At 38.1% G+C, this 27,085-nt stretch overlaps 1 protein-coding gene across 1 annotated transcript; it reads left to right on the forward strand.

The window, feature by feature from the left end:
• LOC145305514 (mitochondrial enolase superfamily member 1-like) lies at window positions 1-26,670 on the forward strand. The gene is made up of 20 exons (XM_080147145.1): window positions 1-139; window positions 2,545-2,617; window positions 2,979-3,056; window positions 3,172-3,199; window positions 3,353-3,440; window positions 11,332-11,378; window positions 11,852-11,928; window positions 13,288-13,344; window positions 15,467-15,565; window positions 17,909-17,989; window positions 18,712-18,771; window positions 19,010-19,031; window positions 20,094-20,192; window positions 20,588-20,689; window positions 20,992-21,058; window positions 22,514-22,610; window positions 22,881-22,952; window positions 25,273-25,329; window positions 25,804-25,850; window positions 26,499-26,670. Exons 1-20 carry the CDS (start codon window positions 52-54, stop codon window positions 26,558-26,560), a joined length of 1,401 nt encoding a protein of 466 aa, XP_080003271.1. The 5' UTR covers window positions 1-51; the 3' UTR covers window positions 26,561-26,670.
• The last annotated feature ends 415 nt before the right edge of the window (window positions 26,671-27,085 follow it).

The following is a 27,085-nucleotide window of genomic DNA, read 5'->3' on the forward strand; positions in this document are numbered from 1 at the left end:
AGAAGAAAAAAAAAAGGATTTTTAGAGATTGAATATTGATTTTGTGTAATAATGTGCTCCTCAGAATCCTACTTATCCTCACTTGACGTTCAAATTGTGGATTTGACTGTTGAAGATATTAGATTTCCTACTTCTCTAGGTAATACATCCTTAATACAAAGTAGAACGATGTTTGTTTGTCTGACTGTCTGTCTGTTTGTTTGTAGCGAAGGATCTTGCTAACCGCTGATCCCATTAGGTTCTCCTTTACAGGAAAGCTTCTCATAGGTCCCGGGAAGGTTTATAACTATTTTCTTGCGGGGTGGGACACCACCAACCCCTCCAAAAAAATGAAAAATACCCCCCCCAAAAAAAAAATTTCTTTTCTTTTTAACAAATTAAAATAGTGGGGTCGACTACCCCCCCCCCCCAAAAAAAAATTTCCCCCCCCCCCAATTTTCCTTTAAATCTAAAATACGAAAAATTGGTTTGATAAAACCTCTTTGGGCAAAGCCCCTAGAGGCTAGAGGCGAAGCCGCTAGTCAGGGTATAAAGGGATAAAACAATGGCAAATAAATAGATTTACATCCCCAATGATGACACACAAAACTACCCTTTCTGTAGATTAAAGCTAGAGGTTGAAACATTTGAACACTTAATTTAATCAACCTTAATCAAAATTTATTAAAAGTCCACAAAGTTGTTAAGCCAGCGAACAAAAAAACGTTATTATAAACTTTGGGGACTAGTGTAATTAACAGCACATTGTCCGTTCTCTCACTGGTAATACATATTAGCAAAGATGCTCTACAAATCAGTTATGCCTATTTACCTATTAGTATAGATGATATCCTATTAGGATTAGGCCGGATATCCGGTCTAGCTGTTTATCCGGCCTGATATCCGGTCTGGCTGTTTATCCGGCCGGATATCCGGTCTGGCTGTTTATCCGGCCGGATATCCGTTCTGGCCGTTTATCTGGCCGGATATCCGGTCATTTTCAATATCCGGCCATATACCGGATATTAAAACTATCCGGTTATATGATATCCGGCCGATTTTTGGCGCCGGATATCCGGTAATTTGCCGGATATCGAACGTTGGCCAGATATCCGGCCCAACCCTAGTTTTAGTCTGACTTATTATATAAAGTATTAACGTTTTTTATGAAGCATAAGTTCTTAATAACTACTTAACTGATCTCCATTTTGGTATAGCTTCACAAAGGTCCTCGGATAATTTTAGGCTATTTTATTATCTAGATATAAGTCTTTGGGTGGTTTTAGGCTATTTTTCTTTCCTCTAGATGCTAATGGCGCAAGTGTTAGTCAAAAATAAAATGTAACTATATAAGTACAGATATAGTTAAATAATCAAGGAATAAACTCTAAATATTTGATGTACATTAATGCAAAACATGTAATACAGATGAATTATTAACTAAGGTAATCTGGAAGAAAGTATTTCTCGCTAAAAATGCATTATATGAAGATAAACAAAATGTTATATTTTGATTACATAAAATTAACAATTTTATGCATCTAGTGGCTTCGCCCCGAGCATCTAGAAGCTTTGCTTCCAAATGAAGGGGGGGGGGGGAGTTAAAAAAATACCTTAAAATAACTTAAAAGCACACAAAACAGCTTAAAACTATCTTTGAACATAAGAGTAACTTAATCTGTTCAGCTGATAATGAGATATTAAGAGAAAGACAAACAACCTTGCACTTTTTTAAAAATTGATTGACATTTTCAATATGTTTTTTGGCAAGCTGGGATTGAAATTAAGATTTTTCAAGTGCTTTAATGCGGAGAACTGCAGGGAGGGAGGGGACATTGTGCTGCTTATTATACTAGTCCTCAAAGTCATATAATAAAGTTTTCTTATTTGTTGGCTTAACAACCTTAGGGACTTTTATTGAATATTGATTGGTTAGTTCATTTAGTAAAGTGTCCAAAGGTTTCAAACACTAATTGTAATCTACAGAAGGGTTAATTTTTGTTATAAAAATGGGGATGTATATTCATTTATCGGCCATTGTCTTACCCAATTAGATCCCTGGGAGATTTGTCTATGAACCATGCCAGGAATATATCAAGTACTGTACGGTTTACACTACAAATTTATAGAGTAGCTTCGCTACTAATAATAGCTACAGATTGATACAAAATTATAAATCTATGGTACAGAGAGAGAGGAAACAATGGGATGTTTACTAAACTAGTCCACAAATTTTTATAATAACGTTTTCTTATTCATTGACTTAACAACTTTGGGGACTTCAGTATGTTTTGATTTGTTCATTTATTAAGTTGAGTGTTCAAACGTTTCAACCCCTAATTTCATCGTCGGTAATTTTGATTAGTCAGTTAATTAGATTAAGTTTTCCAACAGTTCAATACTAATTTTAATCTACAGGCGGGGTAATTTTGTGTATCATCATTGGGGATGTACATCAATTTATCAGTCATTGTCTTATCCCATTTTAATACCTAGATATGTTATTTATACCTGTTTCCTAGACAGAACATACTGATGCTGATATACTTGGTCTTGTTTATTTAGAATTGGATGGTTCTGATGCCATTCACCCCAGTCCTGATTATGCTGCCTGTTATGTTGTACTCAATACGAATAGGTAAATAATATCATAATATGGAGTTATTTACCGCGTCGTATTATGGAAATTTTCCGCGGATCTAAAAAAAATGGGATATATTCCAGTATTTGGGATAACAAAACGGGGATTTATACAATAATTTTTATTTCATGTTTCGTGGATAACTTTTTAGAATACAATACGATACGATACATGATTTTTGAGTATAGCTCAGAACCGTTTTTAATCCACCGAAAAGGAATCAGATTCGATGCCATAATTTAATTTACATTCTAGGTTTGATTGTCGTATCTTTCTGCTATTAACTGATTAAAAACGATTAAAAACTGTGGATTTTTTTTTTAATTTCACTGATCAGTGTTAATTTTTTTTATTTTAGTGGACAGAGGGGTTTTGGAATAACCTTTACTTTGGGAAGAGGAAATGAAATTGTTGCCCATTGCATTGATTCTCTAAGGTAAACATCATAAAAATATTTTTAAAAGCAATATTGAATCAATAAATAAAACTTCTAATCATCTAATTTAATTTTTTTAAATTTATTTGTTGTATATACATAAATATATTTTCAGATTTTTAGTGGTTGGCTGTAATTTGAAGGTGATTATCAAAAAAGTTATTTCCATACCATAGGTTTTTAGCTAATATAATATAGTTTTGTGTTATATCATTTCTTTCAATTGGGGAGCAAGGGGTGGGTTTTTATTTGAAAAAAAATACTATTTTTACTATTTAATGCAAACAATATTTTAGGAGATATTTACTAATATGGGTGCATGGCTGTACAAAGTTAATAACGAGGGACAACTTCGTTGGCTTGGTCCTGAGAAAGGAGTTATTGGTAAATTGTTTTCTCGTATTCATTCGAATCCGGTGGATAGGAACCCGTTCTCATCCATACGAAAAAACTATGTCTAGCATCGTATTATATCCAGCTTTCTACGAATATAAAAATGTACAATCATAAGTTTGAAACCAGTTTTTTTAGCCCGTGACTTCGGCACCTCGGGGCTAAAAAAACTTGTTTTAATCCTATAATTGTACATTCTATATCTGCGAAAAGTTGTTTATAATACGATGCGAGAAATAACTAATATCCTTTTATAAAAGTAACAGGATGTTTGTAGAGTCTTTGTCGCTAAGGATTTTAGTAACCACTGTATGTTTCTCCTTTGCAATGAAGATTCTAACAATTCAATTAATATTTATTTTTCATATACTTTTTAAAAGCGAAGATTTTCTGTAATTCTGTAATTCTTAAGAAGTTTTGCAACAGATAAATGTACGTATATGTGGTATCCGCCGAGGATAAATGGCAGACACCGGAGTTCAATTAGATTACGGCAGTGTGACAGACGTGGACACCTTACTATAGAGAAGCTACGCTTCTCTAGCATTCACTAGATAATAATCAACATCTATTTCAGTTGTCACTTTATTGAAGGTTTAAAGGATACTAAAGCTATATACAACAAACAATAACTACATGGATAGGAATAAATAATCATAACATAAAAGCATTATAACACATATACAATAGTCAGTTTGGGCAATAATGATCCCCCATCCCTGGAAAGGGTGGGGGAGAATTAAGAATACAGTTAACCATAATAAACATGACAGATTCAATCATTAATTTTAAGCATAGGGAGGGGGTCGTCAGACCCCTTCCCCAGGACTCGGGGGAGGGCCATTGACCCTCCACCGAACCCCAGTTCAGGGGTGCCATAGGCATGGCTCACGGTTGCCGAATACCACAACTCTCCCCTCGGAAGGCTGGGAGAGGGTTTCCCTACCAGACTTCCGACAGTGGTTGAGACCTTCGGTCCGCTCCTTAGGGCTAAGATATATACAAACGATAATGATTCAATGGAATCCTAGTGGTGAGTGTTTTCTCAGGGTTGATGGGCTCCCAACGTGGGATAGAAGGCAGAGGCTGGCTTTGGTTGGACACGTTGTTCGGCGCCGGCAGGTGTCAGGTTGGCAGGTGGCACCGTTGTTGCTGGAACGGTCAGCAGTGGGGCCTGCTGGTTGTTGTTGGCAGCAGCTGGGGCGCTGGCTGCCAGGTTGATCGTCTGGGCAGCGGCCTGTCCTCCTGAGGGGCCGCGGGGTCTGCCAGAGGGCGGTCCTGGCCTACCTGGGCGGTCATGCCCGCTATCAGCTGATTGCATAGACACCATCTCCTCGGCTGCTTCCCTGCCGATGGGAATGGCATCCCAGTCTACTGAAAAGTCCCGGGACTTGGCATGGGTGAGCCTGGCTCTAGCCAGAGCTTTCCTATACAAAGTTGGATGGTACAGGAACACTTGTGACATCGCATTCAGGGCTGCTCGGACGCCTCCTTGTGCTGCTGCCAGAGAAATGATGGTTAGGTCCCCCAGCAGTTTGAGGATCAACAACAGCAAGCACAGTATGGCTGCGCCATCTCCCCACTCGTGGATAGCTTGTCTAAATCCAGCCCAGACATCCAGGGCGGCCTCTCCTTCCTCCGCCAGTCGGTCAATGTTGTAGGACACTATCCCATGGTCTCCTGTGGCCGAACAGCTGCCTTGCTGAACGCAGGAGCCATAGGATAGGCCGGTCAGCATGGCGCTCTTGTATGCTGGGAACGCCAGCAGTTGTTGCCAGTCGTTCAACTCAGCCTGCGAATACAAGCCCCCTGAACTGAAGTCATCTAAGGGCTCTGTCAACAATTGCTTAGGCGTATCCAGCGGGGGTGGCCTCTTCTTAGGAGCGGGGGTTAACTCTATCCAGCCTTCCTCCGCGTGCACAGTCAGGGGGTATGTGGAGGAGCAGGGAATCTTGGTGGCGTGTTCACTATATACTCGTGTCACAGCGTCTACAAATCCTGTGGGTTCTACTGGCACTTTGTCCCAACACTCCTTGTGTTCGCGGACAACGTATTTATGGCGTTGGCAGGTCAGCTGCAGCAGGATGTCTCCCCTCAGTACCGAGAACGTGCTCCCCTGGACACGTACCGGGTGGGCCGGGTCTAGTTGCTGGAGCTTCCAGCAGTTGGCCGCTACTTCTTCTGCTGCTGTGCTTTTCATGCGCGTTTCCAGGGTAAACCCAATATAACCTGCATGTATTTGGGCTTGTAGGGGGACGTCGACATCCCTGGCCGACACTCTGGGCAGCGCAGCCGCGGCTGGGTCAGCTGCCACGAACAACGCTGGATGGTTGGTGGCATGGGCCTCGAAGTCGCAGTTCACAATCGAGGTGGGGTTGGTCATGTTGATGAAAAACTGGGCCTGATGGTCAACCAGGTATGCATCCATCACTAGGCTGGGCTGGAGGCTGCGGATCAGCCTCAAGGGGCAATCTCTCCCCAGGTGGTCCCACACGTAGGTTGCTTCCCCAGTGATGCAGGACAGCTCAGAATGGGGACACTCCAGGGTCAGGTGGTCAGATTGGGACTCCACCCGTCCATCCTCTACCACGTAGGTCTCTTCCTTGACCAGCAGCCGTCGCTCCTGGAGCACTAATTCATTGCGGTACAGCTGGCCCTCGAAGTGGACGTCCTCCCCTTCACAACCCACCCCCTCGGGGCTGTTGACGAGGGCGCCCACCATGTCGATGGTGAAGAACAGGGGATGGTTCAGCTGGAACGTCAGTGGCTGGGTCTTGCCTGGCAGCGTGTAGACTCGGTTCCTGGCCAGGTCTCGGCACGCTTCTGGGTCTATCTTGGTTGGCCTCATGAGGGTGGGGACCGAGGTCACCTTGAGGTGACCCCATACCCCACACCTGAATGTCCACTGGGACACGGTGAGCTGGCAACTGTACCCGGTTGTTTCCCTCACCTTGACTTGCTGCAGGACGTGCACTTCATGGCCCAGGGGCACCTCCTGGTGTAGGGGCTCCGTGTTACACATCTTTTCTTTATTGTAGGATGTGACATGGGTGGGGTTGGCACAGTCCCATCCCACCAGGACGTAGCTGGTTGTAGGCCACACGGCTGCCAGCAGGAGGCCCCACAGGACCATCCACCAATGGGAGAGGCTTCCAGGCAACCATCTACCTCGCACACGCGGCTGGGGATCTTCAGCTCTGGTCACGGCTGCTTCTTGTGGCTGGACACGGCTGGGCTGCTCCTGGCTAGATACAAGTTTCCATTGAGCGTTATCTTTGTGCGGCCGGGGCACCCCGATACTCTCCCCAATGACAGACTGGCAAGCGACTGGCACTTGCCTGGGTGTCGGCTCCCCTAGCCCCAAGTGCTCCCTTCCCTTGTCCAAGGCATGCTCAGTGGCATGGGGCTGAAGTGCATGTGGCACAGGCTCGCCCTTACTCACTTCCCTCCCCTGCCCTAGGAACTCAGGTGCATGTGGCACAGGCAAGTCCTTATTTTCCCAAATTTCAATCTCCCCAGCCTCTGGTGCAGGGGGCACAGGCAAGGCTGGGGTTTTACAATAGCTTGGATACAACACATTTAACAAATTCAACTTATCCTGGTGTTGGGCAGCTGGGTTCCTGCGGCTGGCAGGGGGCTCTGGATGGCATGTAGCTGGGCTCTCCCTGCAGGCTGGTGGCGCTGGCTGACTGGGGGTGACGGGTGTCACCCCTTCCTCTGGGACTGCTGGCTCGTTCCAGGACTCAGGTCTCTCGGTGGCGGCGACGGTTGTCGCCCCAGACATCAGGTTGGAGGCTGGCTCGTTCCAGGATCCAGGTATCTCGGTGGCGGCGACGGTTGTCGCCCCAGGCACCAGGTGGGAGGCGCTGGATAGCACCCCCCCGTCATCCCAGGTGACGACGCCGGGTGGCGTCCCATACATCGATGCTGAGGCGCTGGCTAGCGCCTCCTGCCTCTCTCGTTCAGCGGCCGCCAGGGCCTCCCCGTACACCGTCTCAGGGACGCTGGGTAGCGCCCCTCCACTCTTGCTGGGTAGGCTCAGTCGGGCAGGTTCCATCATGTTGAGGCTAAAAGGCTGGGGCCTCAGAATCTCTGGCTCGGCGATGTTGTTGGGTTGTATCAGCTCTGGCCCCAGGTGGTTGAGGCTGAAGCCTAGGCCAACCCAGTTGGGTTCAGCCGCGCCGCCCAGTACGTTGATCCTAGCTGGGACAGTCCCAAACTGCGGCATCCCATCGGCTCGGTCCGCAGCTTTGGGGGCGGCTGCTTGCTGCGGTGGTGCTGGGGGCGCGCTCCCTTCCATGTGGGCCACTCTGCTGGGCTTCCCTGGAGGGGCGCCCTTATCGGCGGTGCGCCTGCGGCTGGCTACCTGGGCCCAGTCAGCTCTACAATCGGCCGCCGTGTGACCGTCATAGTGGCAACGCTCGCACTTGGCAGAACGGTCACGGCGTGGCTGGGTGCGTCTCTCCTCTAGGCTAACTTCCACAGGCGTCGGGCAGTCTCGAGCTCGGTGGCCTCTCCCCTGGCAGCGGAAGCAGCGACCTGGAACCTTGTCATCTGGAGCGACCTTCCCCATCTGGTGGAGACCCGGAGCCAAGGCGCCAATCTCCATTGGCTCCGAATCATCATACTGGGGCAACTGGATGCTGGCGGATCCAGTCAGCCCGTCGGTAGAGTCCACTAGGCACACACCTTCTTTCAGTTGCTTTGTGATCATGGTGACGGTAAACATGGCCTTACGAGTGTACTCAGGTACACTCGTAATTTCATGTCCCATCATGATGCGTTTTACATTGGCGTTACGAATTCCACGATTTAATTCGTCCACCAACAACTCAAGATCCTCATGGCTGTAGGCGTCCCGATACAGGGCACATTTAGTGGATATGTACGCCTGTATCGGTTCTGTCGAGTGTTGCTTGTAATCCCTAAACGCTTGTTTAAGCGTTTGGGATTCAAAAGCAGGACGAAATAGCATTTCACACTCGGCCTTGACCTGCTCGTAGGTCAAGGCTTGGCCTGCCTCGCCAAACAGATGGGACGCCATTTCCGCCGCTTGCCCTACCAGTGACAGTAGGAGGGCGTTGCGGCGGTTGAGGGAATCATGAGGTGGCACGCGGTAAGCCGCCCATGACATCTCGAGTCTGCGGATATGTGACGACCAGGATTGCTTGGGCGGCCCTCTATACTCCGGCAGGTTGCTCAGCATCAGTTTGCGGTACTCGGCTGGGGCCGGCTGAGGGTCATCCTGGAGCCATCCTGGGGCTTGATCACCTCCTGGGGCTTGCGGCTGGTCCATCGGGTCAACGGTTCAACGGCGGGGCACAAAGTTATACAGTACTAAAAATGAATGGTTTGTCACTTGAGGCTTTCTAGCCTAACAGCCAACACTGTTTGTATCACTAGGTTGGTAATTTAGTTGCAAAGGTATAACTTAGCTGTACTTATCACTAGTTAGGTGCTGAGGTTGTAGGGTAGGCTGGTAGGGGTAGATAGATGTTGAGGGTCTGAACTGCTGTCAGGAACTGATTGGGTTTTCCTTTATCACACTAGAGCTAGAAGGAGAGAAGCTTGTAATTCTTTATTTGCTAAAAATACCCCTGTTAAATGCTATGGAGTAGCTCCGCTCCGGTGTGTGTGTGTGTGTGTGTGTGTGTGAAATCTCCTGTCCTTGCAACGCGCGTACGCACCGTCAAATCCGCGCACACGGGGAAAACGCGCACTTATCCCTCAACTCGCTCTCTCATTGGTCCGCTTTGTCCGTTGAATTTATGATATTTTCCGCACTCTGTTGCGCTACCCGTGAATGGCGCTCTGTGTTCCCGGTCGCTAGCCCCACACTACAGACGGACTTAGTCTAGTGTGGGTAGGAAGGGGGAAGCGCGTGAGGGGACGGGGGTAACTCCGTCCGTTCCCCCTGTGAGGGAGGGGGGGTAACTGTGTGCTGGTGTAATAGTGCCTTTTCTTCTTAATCCTAGGCTTATCTATTATATCACCCTGATTGTATTTGCCTTCAATGGAGAGGGGCTCCTCCCTTTCCCCTGGAATAAGGGGTGTATTGTTGTTGTGCTGTAGGCTTGAGGTGATTTGATTGTATATCAGGGTCTTTATTATATTACATCTAGCTTCTATTTTTGTCCTTATCACAATTGCATAACAGATTTGTTTACTAACCCTGTTCTATTTTTAGCTGTTATCACAATACACAATAAATCCAAGCCTGTTCTATTTTTAGATTTATCACAACACAACAATTTGTTTGCCAAGCTTTGCTCATAAATCTATTGTTTAGCCATCACACCAGGGTGGTAATCCCTGCAATGTGACATAATATCTGTTTTTCTAGATGGGTGGCTGCGTTGTAGCCTCTCAGGATACTTGGAGTTGACGTAGTTTTTCTCTGTTCTGGTGCACTACACTCGTATGTTGGCTCGCAGCTTGCAGCTATGTGGCGTGTTTCAGCCTATCGGCGGCAGGGAATGTCCCGTCCTGCTAGCGCCGCTGATCCAAATCCGGCTGATGGCGGCAGGGAATGTCCCGTCCTGCTAGCGCCACTGGTTCGGATCCTGCTATTTCTTGCAGTAAAGTTGGCCTATTTTCAGCCGTTTACACTTATTTGGCTTGTTTCAGCCGGTCCGCAGGCCTGTTTCAGCCCTTTGAGCGCTCAATTCTCCGTTAGATATCGGCGCTGCTCGCGGTTCTTCGTCAAATTTCGCTGTCTCGCTTCCACAACTGCCGGATGCAGAGTTAAACTTTGCTGTCCAGGGTGGGTAATTCAGGTTGCTTGCGTCAGTTTTGCCAGTTTCACTGCTGGGAGTACCTTAGCCTCAGATGCGCGTCTGCTCTACACTTGTGGTTCGCCGTAATCTCACACAGCTGTCACCAAAAGTTGTGGTATCCGCCGAGGATAAATGGCAGACACCGGAGTTCAATTAGATTACGGCAGTGTGACAGACGTGGACACCTTACTATAGAGAAGCTACGCTTCTCTAGCATTCACTAGATAATAATCAACATCTATTTCAGTTGTCACTTTATTGAAGGTTTAAAGGATACTAAAGCTATATACAACAAACAATAACTACATGGATAGGAATAAATAATCATAACATAAAAGCATTATAACACATATACAATAGTCAGTTTGGGCAATAATGATCCCCCATCCCTGGAAAGGGTGGGGGAGAATTAAGAATACAGTTAACCATAATAAACATGACAGATTCAATCATTAATTTTAAGCATAGGGAGGGGGTCGTCAGACCCCTTCCCCAGGACTCAGGGGAGGGCCATTGACCCTCCACCGAACCCCAGTTCAGGGGTGCCATAGGCATGGCTCACGGTTGCCGAATACCACATATATTCTAGTCAAAACTTTTATATTTTATTTTTTAAATTTAGTTCTAACACTCTATAGGAGTTAATGTTCGTCTGTCATACCGTTTCAGAGCTTCGCTTTTATGGATGTTGTCATACTTGTTCTATTTTTAAAAAAATGAAATTAAAAATGGAGGATCGAATCAACCCTTCCTTTCCTTAGCACCCCTAAGGGCCTCTAGGGGCGTGGCTCATATAGTGTTCTGTTTTGTGTCACGTGTGTTTGTCAAACGAAACGAAATTGCCATACCTACTTACTTAACATTAGCAGAAAGTTGGTTTAAAAACGTTTTTTTTTATTCTTTGGATTAACAACTTTAGAGACTTTTGTTAAATTATTGTTTGTTCATTAAGTTGAGTGTCCAAACTTTTTAACCAATAATTGTAATCTACAAATGGGATATTTTTGTTATCATCATTGGGTATGTACATCAATGTACAATTGTCTTATCTCTTTAGATTTCTAAGAATTGTATAGAAATGATATAAAACTAAATTATTAATTCAGGATTGAGCGTTGGAGGAATTGTAAATGCTCTGTGGGACTTGCGAGCTAGGATTGTCAATAAAACATTTAGGATATGTGTTCCTAATTAAATACATCATTAGATTAGATTTATTATTCTTAGTTTTACATACACAAATAGAATACAAAATTAAAATGAATTGACAGAACTCTATGAACTTTGTTCGCAACGCTCGGCTCCCTAGCCTGCCTAGCCGCAGCGCTCAGCCCCCTTGCCTGCCTAGCCGCAGCGCTCGGCTCCCTAGCCTATAACCTAACCTAACCTAACCTAAGATATTTGTTCGTTGTCGGGGGGGGGGGGGGGGGGGGGTAATAATGGGTAATAAAAATTATGTAAAAGGATTACATTTTTACGTCTATTTTTGTGAAGTTCTAAAGCTTTGAAATCAAAATTTGTAATGTCATAATTCAAATTAATAACCATAAATTGGTAAGAGATATAAGATAAAAACAAGAGATACAAATTTAAAGTAACTTTGTTTTTTTGACATGTTGTAACTGCAGGTTGGAGGGTAAGCCAGTGTGGAAGATTCTTGTTGATTCTACGCCAGAACAGATTGTCAGCCTCATTGATTTCACGTAATTTACACCTATTTCTAACAAGTAGTGTCAAAACTTTTAAACCATTAATTTTAATCTACAGAGGGGGAAATATTGTTTATCGTCAATGGGAAAGTATATAAATTTATCACCCTCACTGGAGTAAAGAATTGAAATAAGTACTGCGTTTTTACTTATTACGTACCATATACATCAAATTGAATATTACAATCTAAATATGATTTTGGACACACGGCCCACTAGATTTTGAAAATTACAACGTTGGGCATAAGCCATTTTAAAAGCGAAGCTTTTCTATAATTAGGGTCGGTCTGTACGTCCGTCCGTCACAAACGGATAGCTTTTAAAGTTTATTTAGGCATGTTAGTATTGTCCTATCGATTTCAAACTTTGCATGGTGATTCCTTTAGTAGTTAGGTACGATTTATAAAGCGTAGCAACTCTATAATCATTACAAGAATGTCCGTACGTCCATTTTAAACATGTTGTTTTTTAACTTTTTTTGTGATCTAATCATCCGATTGGTCTGATTTTTGGTATGTTTATTTCTGGGACAACAAAGTATAATATTTCAAGCAAAGCAACTCTATAATCAAGTCCTAAAAAATGTAAGTATGTCCATAAACATTATCCTGTATCAAGCAGTTTTTCAACAAGTTTACACTTACAATTTTGCTTCAACTCTTATACATTTATATTCTGATTATTCAGTTCTGACACTATATAAGTGTTAATGTCCGTTTGTCCTACAGTTTCAGTGCTTCGCTTTTATGGATGTTGTCATCCTTGTTTATGAAATATTATTTATGTGTACAGCATTACCTTGCAAAAATGTCCATACTTGTATTAAATTTGATAAGGACAAACATGTCCATTACTAGTACAACAATAAATAGCCAAAATGATTTGAATTAAAAAAGAGCAGTAAATTGTAAGACAGAATTAATGCAGCAGAGAACTCCAAATTCATTAGGAATAAGAAAGCATAACTATGCAATGCTATTTTGCTTAACTTTTTATTAAATAAAAAGGTTTTTTCTGTTTATATCATAAAGATTTAAAAAAGCAATTATGGCTTGCAGTTTACTGTAGCTGCGCTACTTATGTACAGTATTGTAATTCAAGAAGGAGGGGGACAGTGGGCTTTTTATTACACTAATACATAAAGGTTAATAATAACGTTTCTTTATTCGTTGGCTTTACAACTAAGGTGACTTTATTTATTTTTTATTTGTTGGTTCACTAAGTTGAGTGTCCAAACTTTTTATTCACTAATTGTAATCTACAGATAGGATAATTATTAATTATAATTTAGGATGTACATAGTTTTATGAGACATTGTCTTATCCCTTTAGATCCCTGATTGTAAATGTTTAGATATCTAACTGATTGTATAACAGAGGAGGAAGCTATTACAATGTTAGAGAAATACAGGTAAGAGAAAAAGCTTATAGCGCTTAATGAAAATAAAGTCATATAATGCAATGTAAATGATCAATGATACACTTACCATTGGTCAATTACAATGTATACTGGCCTTTCGTTGGTCATTTGTATTGTATGACGTCATTTTATATTAGGCACTATAAGATGCTTCTAGGTAAGAGCAACATTAAACAAAATAATTGTAATGAAAATTGAGGTTAATTCTTAAAAAAACTTTTGCCGCACTAAAATCATTTTGCCTCACTAAAATTTTAGTGAAGCAAAAGTATCCCCTCTAAATTTTTAGCAAACCTAACTGATTTTATTGAGGTAATTTTTAAAAGAATTTACCTCTGGTCCTCTGATTCCTTTTACAAATGAAAACAGGTTATTGTACTCTTATGAACAGGCATACAAACCTCATAGAACGACTCTCAAAACACAGACAAACTTTTTGGAAAACACTGTTTTGGATGTCCTAAGCGCCATACAAATTACGAAAAATCATGACCTCGTATCATAAATAGCTTTCCTATAGACACTAAAGTGAAAAATTATAAGATATTCGTGGAAAAATACACATGCTATCCATGATTTTTCATTGTGGCTGAGAACCGCTTTTAATCCAGCGGATAGTACTCGTTTTTGAAGCCACACAAGAAAATATTATGTATCTTTTTTTCAAAAAGATATAAAATATTTGTTTATAGAGAATCTGTTGAAGATAGAAAGAAATAGTTGTGCATGGTATAGCTGCCTATACAACTATATTTGTTTATAGAGAATCTGTTGAAGATAGAGAGAAGAATATAGTTGTGCATGGTATAGCTGCCTATACAACTATATTAGTTTATAGAGAATCTGTTGAAGATAGAGAGAAGGATATAGTTGACAATGGTATAGCTGCCTATACAACTATATTAGTTTATAGAGAATCTGTTGAAGATAGAGAGAAGGATATAGTTGACAATGGTATAGCTACCTATACAACTATATTTGTTTATAGAGAATCTGTTGAAGATAGAGAGAAGGATATAGTTGACAATGGTATAGCTGCCTATACAACTATATTAGTTTATAGAGAATCTGTTGAAGATAGAGAGAAGGATATAGTTGACAATGGTATAGCTACCTATACAACTATATTTGTTTATAGAGAATCTGTTGAAGATAGAGAGAAGGATATAGTGGATAATGGTATAGCTGCCTATACAACTATATTTGTTTATAGAGAATCTGTTGAAGATAGAAAGAAGGATATAATTGATAATGTTATAGCTGCCTATACAACTATATTTGTTTATAGAGAATCTGTTGAAGATAGAGAGAAGGATATAGTTGTGCATGGTATAGCTGCCTATACAACTATATTTGTTTATAGAGAATCTGTTGAAGATAGAGAGAAGGATATAATTGATAATGTTATAGCTGCCTATACAACTATATTTGTTTATAGAGAATCTGTTGAAGATAAAGAGAAGGATATAGTTGTGCATGGTATAGCTGCCTATACAACTATATTTGTTTATAGAGAATCTGTTGAAGATAGAAAGAAGGATATAATTGAAAATGGTATAGCTGCCTATACAACTATATTTGTTTATAGAGAATCTGTTGAAGATAGAAAGAAGGATATAATTGATAATGGTATAGCTGCCTATACAACTATATTTGTTTATAGAGAATCTGTTGAAGATAGAGAGAAGGATATAATTGATAATGTTATAGCTGCCTATACAACTATATTTGTTTATAGAGAATCTGTTGAAGATAGAGAGAAGGATATAGTTGTGCATGGTATAGCTGCCTATACAACTATATTTGTTTATAGAGAATCTGTTGAAGATAGAAAGAAGGATATAATTGATAATGGTATAGCTGCCTATACAACTATATTTGTTTATAGAGAATCTGTTGAAGATAGAGAGAAGGATATAGTTGACAATGGTATAGCTGCCTATACAACTATATTTGTTTATAGAGAATCTGTTTAAGATAGAGAGAAGGATATAGTTGACAATGGTATAGCTGCCTATACAACTATATTTGTTTATAGAGAATGTGTTGAAGATAGAAAGAAGGATATAATTGATAATGGTATAGCTGCCTATACAACTATATTTGTTTATAGAGAATCTGTTGAAGATAGAGAGAAGGATATAGTTGACAATGGTATAGCTACCTATACAACAGCTGTCGGATGGCTGGGATATGATGATAATAAGATCAGGTTACTTATTTCTAGTCCCTGGGGGGGGGGGGGCTCTAATCATGCGAGGCAATTATATACATTTACCTAACCTAACCTAACCTAACCAAAAGCTCCTCTGTAAATAATTATTTTTCTTTCCATGATCCAATTTTCTTCTGTGATATTGAGTAATTCAACAATCATTGCGACTTTGAATCTTTCATTTTTGAATTGCTCTTGCAATAAATGGTTCTAAACCAGGTTTGTTGGATTTTAAAAGATTTTTTATGAAAAATTGCATATTTGTGCCATTTGAAAAGTGAGAAATTTTGTAACTGTACCTTTACACAATTTATGGGAGGTGGTTAATAATTCTGTTAAGCCCCAACAAAAGAACTATGGAATCTAAATAATATTATTTCTGATGTAGATAAGGATTTAATAAAATAAATTAGATATTTAGTTTTAATGGATGTAGAACATACTTAGATATAATGGAAAGGAAATATTGTTGCTAATTTTTATTTTTATTATGTAACTTGATTATTGGTCAGTTCGTTTATCCAGAAGGGGGGGGGGGGGAGGGCAGCTGCAAAAGTTTCACTTTCTTAGAGAGCATGAAAATCTGGTGTAAGATCGAAGTAATATTATAACCATTTTATTTTATCATTGTTTGTATTAGCTAAAATTAAATCTATAATACAAAGTAGAATGATGTCTGTCCGTTCGTCTGTCCCTTAAGATCTCGGTAACCACTGAACTGATCGGATTCTACTCTTCAGGGAATATACCTACTGGTCCTGTGGTAGTTTTAGGCTTTTTCCTTGGAGGGTGAGACACCCCCAACCCCCCAAAAAACCACCCCCCCGGCCCCCCCCTTTTTAAAAGAATTTGGCGAATTCGTTATTTAATCTCGAAAATTTGCGATCCAATCGCATTTTTTTCTGCTGGGTAGGTACAAAAATTTGTGATCCATTCGCATTTTTTTTACTGCTGGGTAGTTAATAAAAGATATAATTATACCTCTTGGGACAAAGCCCCTAGAGGCTAGGGGCGAAGCCGCTAGTTGTAACATATAGTACAATACACCAGAGAACAATCAACTTTACAAATATAAAAGTTTTCTAATTTATCACTTCTACTCTCCTTTTGATGAGAAGGATTATATAATAATGGAGTTCAGAATAAATTATATCCTTATAAGAAAGTAATATGATGTTTGTCTGTATGTTTGTATTGAAGGATCTTGCTAACCGCTGACCCGATATCCTTCTCCTTTACATGATAGCTTCCTATAGGTCCTTGGAAGGTTTATAACTGTTTTTTTGGGAAGGCTACCACCATCCTCCCAATAGAAATTGCCCCTAGAAAAAAATCCCGTCCCCCCCCAAAAAAAAAAATTTTTAAACTAAAATTAAGAATATGAGTGTGGAGTGGGGGGGGGGGGTGGGACCCCCACCCAAAAAAAGATTTAAAAGCATTGAAAGAAAATGATTAAAGGAACATTAGAATGATGGAGAAAGAGACAATTCTGGAGGACAGAGAGATAAAAATGGCTATTTAAAAAAAATAAGATTTGCACAAATGTAGAAAAACATCCATAAAAGCGAAGCTCTGAAACGGTAAGACAAATAAACATTAACACTTGTAGAGCGTCAGAACTGATTAATCAGAATATAAATGTATAAATGTCGAACAAAACAAAATTGTAAGTAAATCTGCTGAAAAAACTGCTTAAATACAGGATATTGTTTAAGGACATAATTACATTTTTTGGACTTGACTATAGAGATGCTTTGCTTTTAACAATGTCCTTTGTTGTCCTAGGAATCAGTATTCCAAAATCAGACCAATCGGATAACTTTAATGTCTGTTTGTACTACCGTTTCAGTGCTTTGTTTTTATGGATGTTGTCATCCTTATTATGTTTTGGAATTTTACTTTAAATGTAATTGGAACACTAAAATGTAGGTAGTGTTTGGGGTCACTTCTGGAGAGAGAAGTTTTATTATTCCGTTCGTCCTATCGTTTCATAACTTTGCTTTTATGGATGTTGTCATACTTGTTTATATTATGTATGTTCGTGAAAAGGCATAACAAGAAGCTCTTTAGAGTGCCTTTAAAAAAGTAGATATATTAAAAAACTTTTGGCCAAAGTATCCCTAAAGACATAAATTTGGAATAAACCATTATTCTAATATGACATTATTTGAGATATTTCGGCCAAAAGTTTTTAATTTATCCCCTTTTATAGACACTAAAGAGCTTCACAACAATCACTTTATAAAATATTGGTGCAAAAGAAAAAACATATATTTGACCTAACCACCCAAATCTACACTATAACAATTCGATTTATTAATTTAAATTTGTTTGTTTTAGGAGGCTGAGTAAACAGTTTTTATCTGAAGGATTTACAGATTTCAAAATGAAGGTTGGAAGTAATCTTCAAGATGATATCAGGTAACATTTCAAAATTGGATTTACCCAGGCATTAAAGAAAGACAAATCAATATTGCCATCAATAGAATTGAAAATATTTTATTAATATTACACAATGGGCGTTTCGTCGTATTTTCACAGTAGCTTTTGATACATTATTTTAGGTTAGGTTAATTTCCCGCAGGGTTAGAGCCTTCCGCAGTGGCTAGAAATAGGAGAAAAGCTTCTGTGAAAATACGACGAATCGCCCCTTAAGAGGCGTTGTCACGAAAGGGACTATACCCAAAACTTTTATTTATGTTTTGTTTTATTGTGGTAAGGATATGTTTATCTGCCTTGGCAATGTATCTTGATTTGGGTTTGAAAGGTTAAATTCCCTTAAATATGCAATGGTTACTTTTAATTGTAGCAAAAAAATTCATGTTTCTAGCCCTGCGGAGCCCTATTCTTACTGATTAATCTGTGGTCAATATGCGATTAACAAAAACAAAATTAGAATTAGAGTTTTAATTAAAATGTTACAATATTTTTTTCATTTTTTTAAAACAAAGTTGTACTAAAAGTCAGACGTTAAAATTTAAACCTTTTTTAAGAAGAAAACAAACACAAAATAGTAAAATTTATTTCATGAATTGAATATGCCAGTTTAGTGTGGCATAACTTAATTCTTGGCCAGCCTGAGAACGTGAACATCTGGTATAACTTCCAAGTAATATATCCATTATCATCAAATTTTTGTTTAGGCGATTAAAAACAATTCGTGAATGTATTGGATGGGAGAACAATCTGATGGTCGATGCAAATCAGGAATATTTATCAGAATTTTAATTTTTTTGTATAATTATTTTTTCAAAGTTAAAGAGGGGGGGGGGGGTTGGCTATTTTCCTGAATAGAAGGTCAACTCCTCCTCCTCCAAAACTCTTAATTGTATTCCTTGGACCAATGTAAAACTTTCCTGGCATTTGAAGAACGATCATTGAGTAAGAAAATAAAATTTTTTAAAAATTTTGTCAAAAAATTGATTTCTGATTCATACTGTCTCAGAAATGGAGTTGTGGGCAGGTAAAACAATTTATTTTTCCTGCATAGAAATTGTATAATTAGGATGTGCTTGTGCATGCTTCGAATCAGACGCGCGCCAATAAATAAATAATTTACTATATGTAAGTTTATCATATGATGTTCAGAATGTCTATTTAAGTTTTTGTGTATATTCTACTTAACTTTTAACAGTCGGGCCCCTTGCAGCACCTTAATCGATCGGGGCTGGGGGAAGCGTTAACGCCCCCCCCCTCCCCCTATTATCTCAGTTCCTATTAGCGCTAGAGGGCAAATTTTTTTTGTGCAAGTCCCCTGTTTGATAATTTCCGACCTTAATTAGGTCAAAGTCAATTTTCAATTCCTTCACCCTTTTATTTAACAACCTTTGTTTTTAGGTTCTTTTTTACTTAAAAATTTCAAACGGCTGTAATTTTTATATTTTTGAGGCTAGAAGAACATTTATTGCAGAAAATGTTTATCTTTATGTAAATTATATATTAGAAATATCAAAATATAAATTTCAGCGGCCGCAGCTGAACTTAGCAACTGCCAGCCGCTGAAATATACTACTAGAGGATATTTTAGTGTTTTGGTAAAACAAAATGCTTTGTTTAAGTCAAAAAAAATATTTTTGCACTTTACCTGGATGACTTTAACAGGTTTGCTGGCATCCTGTGCCCGCCAGGATGGAGATATTAAAAAAATATATCATACCCAAACAGAGGGGGGGGGGGTGTTCAACGCATCCCCCCTTCCCCCCTGACCGTTAATAGTTAAAAAGATATATTTAAAAAAAAAACTTATATACATCAAAACACCCTATAGCTCACCCCCCTGAAAATAAAATTACACCCCCATTGGTGCCTAATTTACATCCCTCTACAGCTCACACTCCCCGCGACAACCCCCTCGATTTTTTTTGATAGGCTCTTCGCGCACTCCGCAGGCAAAATCCTATGCACGTCAATGCTTTTAAATATATATTTTAATAAGAAAATATCCATGATAATTGATAAGCAATCATTTCATGAAAAAAGCAGAAGATAAATAATCCCTAATATTGATAGTTTTGATTTTGATTAGGCCATTGACTGGATGAAAAAGCTGACTGAGTTCAAACCTCTGTGGATTGAAGAACCCACAAGCCCTGACGATGTTATCGCTCATAAACAAATTTCTGAGGTAGTTTTTACAATTAAGTGTATCTTTTAGGTTAATAAGTAGGATAAGTTAATTTTCTGAAGAAAAAAAAAGCAGTTAAAAAGTTGGTAATTTTTTGTGCTTTCAATCAAATTTCTTCTAGACCACCGACCACCCCTCCCCCCCTGTATAGTTAACTCCTACGAGTTACAAGCACTGTGGGACTCTTCTAACCTTTACTTAACCTAACCAATACTTAAATAAACACCAAAAGTATGAATTTTTGTTTTAATTAAAAATGTTTGTTTTTTTGGTCTGGATGCAATATGGGAAAACATTTTGGTTACAAAAAAAACTGAAACAAAACTTTTTTGGCTTACAAAACCTAACAAGATATAGAAAAACAATTGCTACAGACGAATTTTGAATATTTTAAGGCATTACATCCCTATGGAATCGGAGTAGCTACAGGCGAAGCCTGTCAGAACAGGGTCATGTTCAAACAGTTTTTGGCCTCGGGTGGCATGCAGTTCTGTCAGGTTATAATTTAATGACATTTAAAAACATTTTCTCATATACATTCGAAACCGATTAATATCCGATGGATTAGAATCGGTTCTCAGCAATACAAAAGAAATGTATGTCTAGCATTGTATTATATCCAGTTTTCTACGAATATAAAATGTACAATCATAAGATTAAAAACAGTTTTTCTAGACAATGTCTTTGGCATCTCGGGGCTTAAAAAACTGGTTTTAATCTTGTAATTGTACATTTTCTATCAGCGGAAAACTGTTTATAACTTTAACACAGTTAAAGTAAATATTTTTAATTTCTAAAGATTGATTCTGCCCGTATGTCTGGAGTTAACGAGGTGCTTGCAGTTCTACTTATGGCAGCTAAATACGGTAAGTATATTTTAGTATAAGTAAAGTGTGTTACCTTTTATATGTTTCATTATTATTTGGCCACAACTTGGTCAAAAATGCTCAAAAATAAGACCTTTTTCGACCGAAGATACTCAAATGGTTTCTTTACAAGCCCAAACAATCAGTTTCAATACATCTTTAAATGTCAAGGAAAATTGATGAAAATACCAAAAAAATGCAAATTTGGGTGTTACCTTTTATATGCGCAGATACCATAAAATCAACAGAAAAAATACTTATTAGCAGCTACGCCCTAGAAGCCTCTAAAGACACTTGAGGTGGTAGGGAGAAAAATCAAACTCCTTTTCATTTTGAGTTTTTAAAGGAAAAATAAAGTTTTTAGGAAGGTTAATTTTTTATTGGGAACGTGGATATACCCTCCCCAAAAATATTAAAAACCTTCTCTGGACATATATGAAGCATCACTGTAAAGGAGAACCATATCGGTTCAGTGGTTAAGGAGATCTATAGACAAAAAAGCTTATTACTTTATATAATAGGATATTTACACTCCGTTACCTTCCTAATCGGATTTAGCTGTTTATTTTTGCAACTAGCAACTTTAATAGTTATATTTATTACTATCTAGATATCCTAATTTATATGCTATCTAGATACCTAGTTGCACATAATACTGCCTAGATATCTTAGTATACTGCATAACTGACTAGATATCTAATAATAAATCCTATTTGTGTAAATATATAGTCACAAACCTCATTGTCTAGATATCTAATTATTAATCTTAACATCTAGATATTAGTTATACTTATACATCATACTGACTAGATATCTGATTTTGTATCGTAACTGTCTAGATATCTAGTTAAACATAATGCATTACATTGTAGAAAATTAATTATATATCAAAACTTACAAGATATCTATTTACAAATTATATTGTCTAGATAGCAAGTTTCAAAACATAGTTTTTAGATATTTAATTATATATACTGACTGTCTAGATAATTAGTTATGTCCTGTATGTCTTTGCACTTGTAGTGTAGACATCTGTGAAATAGTTCAACACATTCAACTGTCTTTCTAATTCTATATCTTAACTGTCTAGATATCTAATTGTATATCCATACTGTCTAGATATTCCTGTATGTCCTCACGATGGTGGCGTGGGCTTCTGTGAGATGGTCCAACGCCTTCCAATTTTCTATCTAATTATCTATCCTGACTGTCTAGATATCCCTGTATGTCCTTACGCTGGTGGTGTAGGCCCCTGTGAAATGGTTCAACAGTCTATCTAATTCTTTATCTTAACTATCTAGATATCTAATTATATGTCCTGACTGTCTAGATATCCCTCTATGTCCTCACGCTGGTGGTGTAGGCCCCTGTGAAATGGTTCAACGCCATCCAATTATCTATCTAATTATCTATCCTGACTGTCTAGATACCTAATTTTCTATCCTGACTGTCTAGATATCCCTGTATGTCCTCACGCTGGTGGTGTAGGCCTCTGTGAGATGGTCCAACATCTTCAAGCCTTCTATCTCATCAGGCTTTCATCAAGTCAAAAGTAAGAAATTAGGATTAAAATCTAAGCAACCATTTTAATAAATCTAATTATTTTATCAAATTTAGAAAAGTGCAAATACAATGAGTGGCTGTTATGTTTGGACACTCAAATTTATAAACAAACCAATCAAACGTTGTTAAGACAAAGAATAAGAAATTGTCACTATAAAACTTTGGGCACTAAAGTAATAAACAGCCTATTGTCCCCTCTCTCTCTTGTATGATGAACTACTTGGGATACTTGGTGTTATTTTTAATCTGCGTTTTTCAGAAATAGATGGACTGAATGGGTTGATCATTTGCACTGGCCTTTTACCAATCCTGCCGTTGTTAAAAGTGCAAGGTATGTACAATTTTTCGAATATTTTACACAATACACTTTATCTCAATAATTTTTTTTAAAAGGTGTGAAAGGTAAAACTATATTTACCCTTTTGGCGTTAAGAGTTAGTGTAAAGTAGGTAAACTATTTACCTAATCATTTACCAAAGTTTAAACCAACTTATTTTAACTTTACTACATTAAGGTGCAATGTAATGGAATTTGTATCTTTAGGATTAAAGTTCATGCCGTACCTTCAAGCACGATGAACTGAATACAGTGGCGTGCTCCTGGGTGTGTCAACACTAACCTACCGCAAAATTTTAATTGCAACGGCCTGCCTTACACTTTTTCGTCCCCCCCCCCCTAATCAACTTCCTTACACGCCACTGGCTAGATGTGAATTATTTTACAGTTTTACAGGGATAAGACAATGGCCGATAGATTTATGTAGATCCAAAAGGATGATACACAAAAATACTACTTTTGTAGATTACAATTAGTAGTTGAAACGTTTGAACACTCAACTTAATGAACCTACCAATCAAAGTTCAATATAGTCCCCAAAGTTGTTGCGCCAACGAATAAGAAAACTTTGTGGACCAGTGAAATGAATAGCCCAATGTCCCCTCCCTTCCTGATTTTATTAGTGTAACTACAGTGTGTTTTTTTTTTATGAGAACTTTTTTGAAAGCAATTTTATCCAACTTATAGTTATCAGAATTTAATAATTGACGGCTTATTTTTTTTGTTTTTTAATGCAGTTAATAGAACAACAAAAAAATATTTCAGTTTTTATTTAAAAAGTACAGTAAAATCTAAAATTCAAAACATAGGTGTCAACATCTAAAAATGGTTTTAGCGCATTTTTCTTATGCCTAAATCTTCTACCCTTTGCAAGAAAACAATTGGATTTTCTGTAGTCGACTTGGGGGGGCCAGTACTCCCTCTTTGGTTGAGCTATGACCTTCAAACTTTGATATGTTCTAGTACATGTCCCTTATATTATCTGTATACATTTTTAGCTCTATATCTCAAGTTTGAAGTGTTTATCAGCCATTCTTGCAAAAGGTTGAATATTTGAGCATAAGATAAATGCGCTAAAATCATTTTTAGACGTTGACACCTAAGTTTTGAATTTTAGATTTTACTGTACTTTTTAAATAAAAACTGAAATATTTGTTTAAGTGGGGTAAAATTGCTTTCAAAAAAGTTCTCATTAAAAAAAAACACATTGTATTTTATAATCTATGGCCTGTCTGTACGTTGAAAAAGTTAACAATATTTTTAATTTCAATCTTACTAATTAACGCTTTACCTCGTAAATGCTTACTCCTGTGTAGACTTATATAGGTATATACCTATTTTTAATCTAAACCTTACAGTTTATCATTATTTTCTACTTTTCCAAATATACAAATACAAGGATGACAACATCCATAAGTAGTGAAGCACAAAATATATCATGAAATAGATAAATGGACAAAATGAATTATATATCAGATTATCTGGTATCATAATAAAGAAAAGAAAGAGAGAGAATATGCAAAAACTTAAAATCACAGAACCTTAAAGAAAGGTTTATTCTTTAAAAGTTGTAAAAGAAAAGTAGCTAAAAAGCAGTTTGACTACCATTTATACCTAATTTTGGTGCCTAATAAAGGGAATATTGGCAACAAGTTTCATACATGTATCTTTTAAAGGAGCCGAGAAAAAATCTGTTGTAAAAAGTAAAAGCGGCTAAAAAGCTGATTAAAAGCAGTCTGACCGTTATGGATGTTTTAAAGTTAATTAAGCTTCCTAATGATGGGAATGTTGTCAAAAAGTTTCAGCCTTGTATCTTGAATAGTAGCCGAGAAAATCATGTTTCTCACACTTCGTGATTGACGGACGGACGGACAGATGGACATTTGGAACTAGAGAGTAGCTTCGCTACTACAAATACTTCTCTTCTAAAATACTAGAAGAAAGTGTATAGTAATTACTACTAGATCCAATTTTAATTAAAGTCTGGGATTAAAGCAGATTAACCTGTAATTAATCAAGGTTTAAACAAATTTAAAAGAATTTTACTACTGAGTTACTTTCTCCATTATCTAATTGGAAAAAATACAAATAATAAAGTTAAAATAGTTATTTTTTTTTTTTTAAATGTCTAAAGTTCGCCATATTTGTAAACTAACTAAAGTCTCAAAACAATAGCGGAAAACGCCAGAACATGTTTTGGGAGTTTTTTTTTATTCCTAGAAAGGGTCATCAATCAAAAACACCCCCACTCAACGGTAAACAGACTACCTTCTTATTGCATTTTACAATTGTTTGTAACTATATTTTTTCTACAGGTATATAGTTCCTAATGCTCCTGGTTACAGTACCGAACTTAAAGAAGAATGTAAAAGGTAAATCTTAATTTTGGTTTTAAAACTATTAGCAGGCCCTCCATATTTTGATTCGAGGGGTGGTTCGGGGGCGGGCGCACCCTCATACGCCCCTCTTCCTTACACATTGACAAAACTCAGAATCTAAAGAGATAAGACAATGGCCGATAAATTGATGTACATCCTCAATGATGATACACAAAATTACTCCTTCTGTAGATTATAAGTGATTGAAAATTTTGAACAATTAACTTATTGAACCAACAAATCAAACTTGAATAAGTCCCTAAAGTTGTTAACCCATTGAATAAAAAACATTATCATAAATATTTGCGGAGTAGTGTAATGAACAGCCCTTTGTCCCTCTCCTCCCTGGGCCAAACTATTATAATCAATGTAACCTAATCTTTTTACTATTTCGTAAATACGTTTGTGTAAGTTGATTGAAATAGTTCACTTAAATGGTACATTTGTTTTACAAAATTTTATATTCAGAGACTATGCCTACCCAAATGGCAAAGTATGGAAGGAGCTATTTAACTCAGGAACACACACAATTGATCGACTTTAAGAAAATTATATAAAATTGTAGGAAAAAATACTATACAAACAATCATAGCTATGTCTAAGATGTGTTTACGTTCTTTTGGATGATTTGCCCTATTAGCAGTTGCTCAGCTACCTCTCGGTAAATGTCGTACATCACTATATTTGATTATGGACATTAGAGACATTTTCTCTCTTTATCAAAATCAAATAAGTGCAATGAGTTCTATCTTTAAACATATTTATTAAAAGTGCATTTATAAGCGTAGGCCTTCTAGATTCTATAATATAGAAGCCTTCATATAGTTACTAATAAGGTAAAGGGGAAAAAGTAGGCCTTAAAGGTCAACTTTTTTCAGTGTTTGTACATTTTCAATACTTTTTTCTCCATTTGTTGCTGTCTAATACAAGTATATTTATTATGTGGTAATGGAAATAGAATATACTTGGATATATTGACAGGGAAAAATGGTCATCATTTTGTTTGCTAACATTGACCTTATTTATTGGTCAGTTCTTTCATTAAGTAGGAGGGTAGGAAATGAGATAAAGGGGGTGAATAAGGGCATCATTTCATCAGAGTACACAAAATTCTGGTGCAATCTCCAGGTAATAATATATCCATTTATGTGGTGTATTGCTCACAGGAAAATATGTGGATCCAAGTCTTAAACAAAAGATGTTTCCTCTTCCTCACAAAATATAAATTGATTACTGGTTTCCTGGATTATAACAATAGAAAAGGAAATTTTCTTCTTTTTAAATCTAATTTATAAATATTGTATGCTGATTGTATGTTATAATTATGTCAAATATTTAATAGAAGTAAAAAATGTAAATCTTTGATTGTTGATTATAAAACAATGTAAAAATATGAACCAAATATTGTTTCTTAAATATTTAGCTACTCTATAATTACCTGTTTCTCCGTCTGTATATTCAGTGTCAGGGGCGTACAAGCTTTTTATGGGGGTAGGGGTGAAAATTTTTTTAGGGGGGGGATATTCATTTTTTGACGTCGAAATTTTTTTTTTACCCCCCCCCCCCCCCCCCCAATTTTTTTTACCAATTTTTTTTACCCCGGGGGTAAAATTTGCTTGGGGGGGGGTAATTACCCCCCCCTTCCCTGAAATCTGTTGGCAGAAATAAATTTTGTTTACCCCCCCCCCCCAAAATTTAACCCGGGGTAAAATTTTTGGGGGGGTAATTTAAGTTTTGTTAAATATTTAGT

Source organism: Acartia tonsa, chromosome 2, assembly GCF_053477335.1.
Source record: "Acartia tonsa isolate MP-2025a chromosome 2, ASM5347733v1, whole genome shotgun sequence".
Classification (NCBI taxonomy): domain Eukaryota; kingdom Metazoa; phylum Arthropoda; class Copepoda; order Calanoida; family Acartiidae; genus Acartia; species Acartia tonsa.

Excerpts from the sequence above, each read along its gene's own strand:
- LOC145305514 (XM_080147145.1), top strand. The coding sequence starts at position 52 with ATGTGCTCCTCAGAATCCTACTTATCCTCACTTGACGTTCAAATTGTG. Across the intron at positions 3,200-3,352 it reads TGGTTGGCTGTAATTTGAAG|GAGATATTTACTAATATGGG; the intron begins GTGATTATCAAA and ends ACAATATTTTAG. Across the intron at positions 11,929-13,287 it reads GTCAGCCTCATTGATTTCAC|ATATCTAACTGATTGTATAA; the intron begins GTAATTTACACC and ends GTAAATGTTTAG.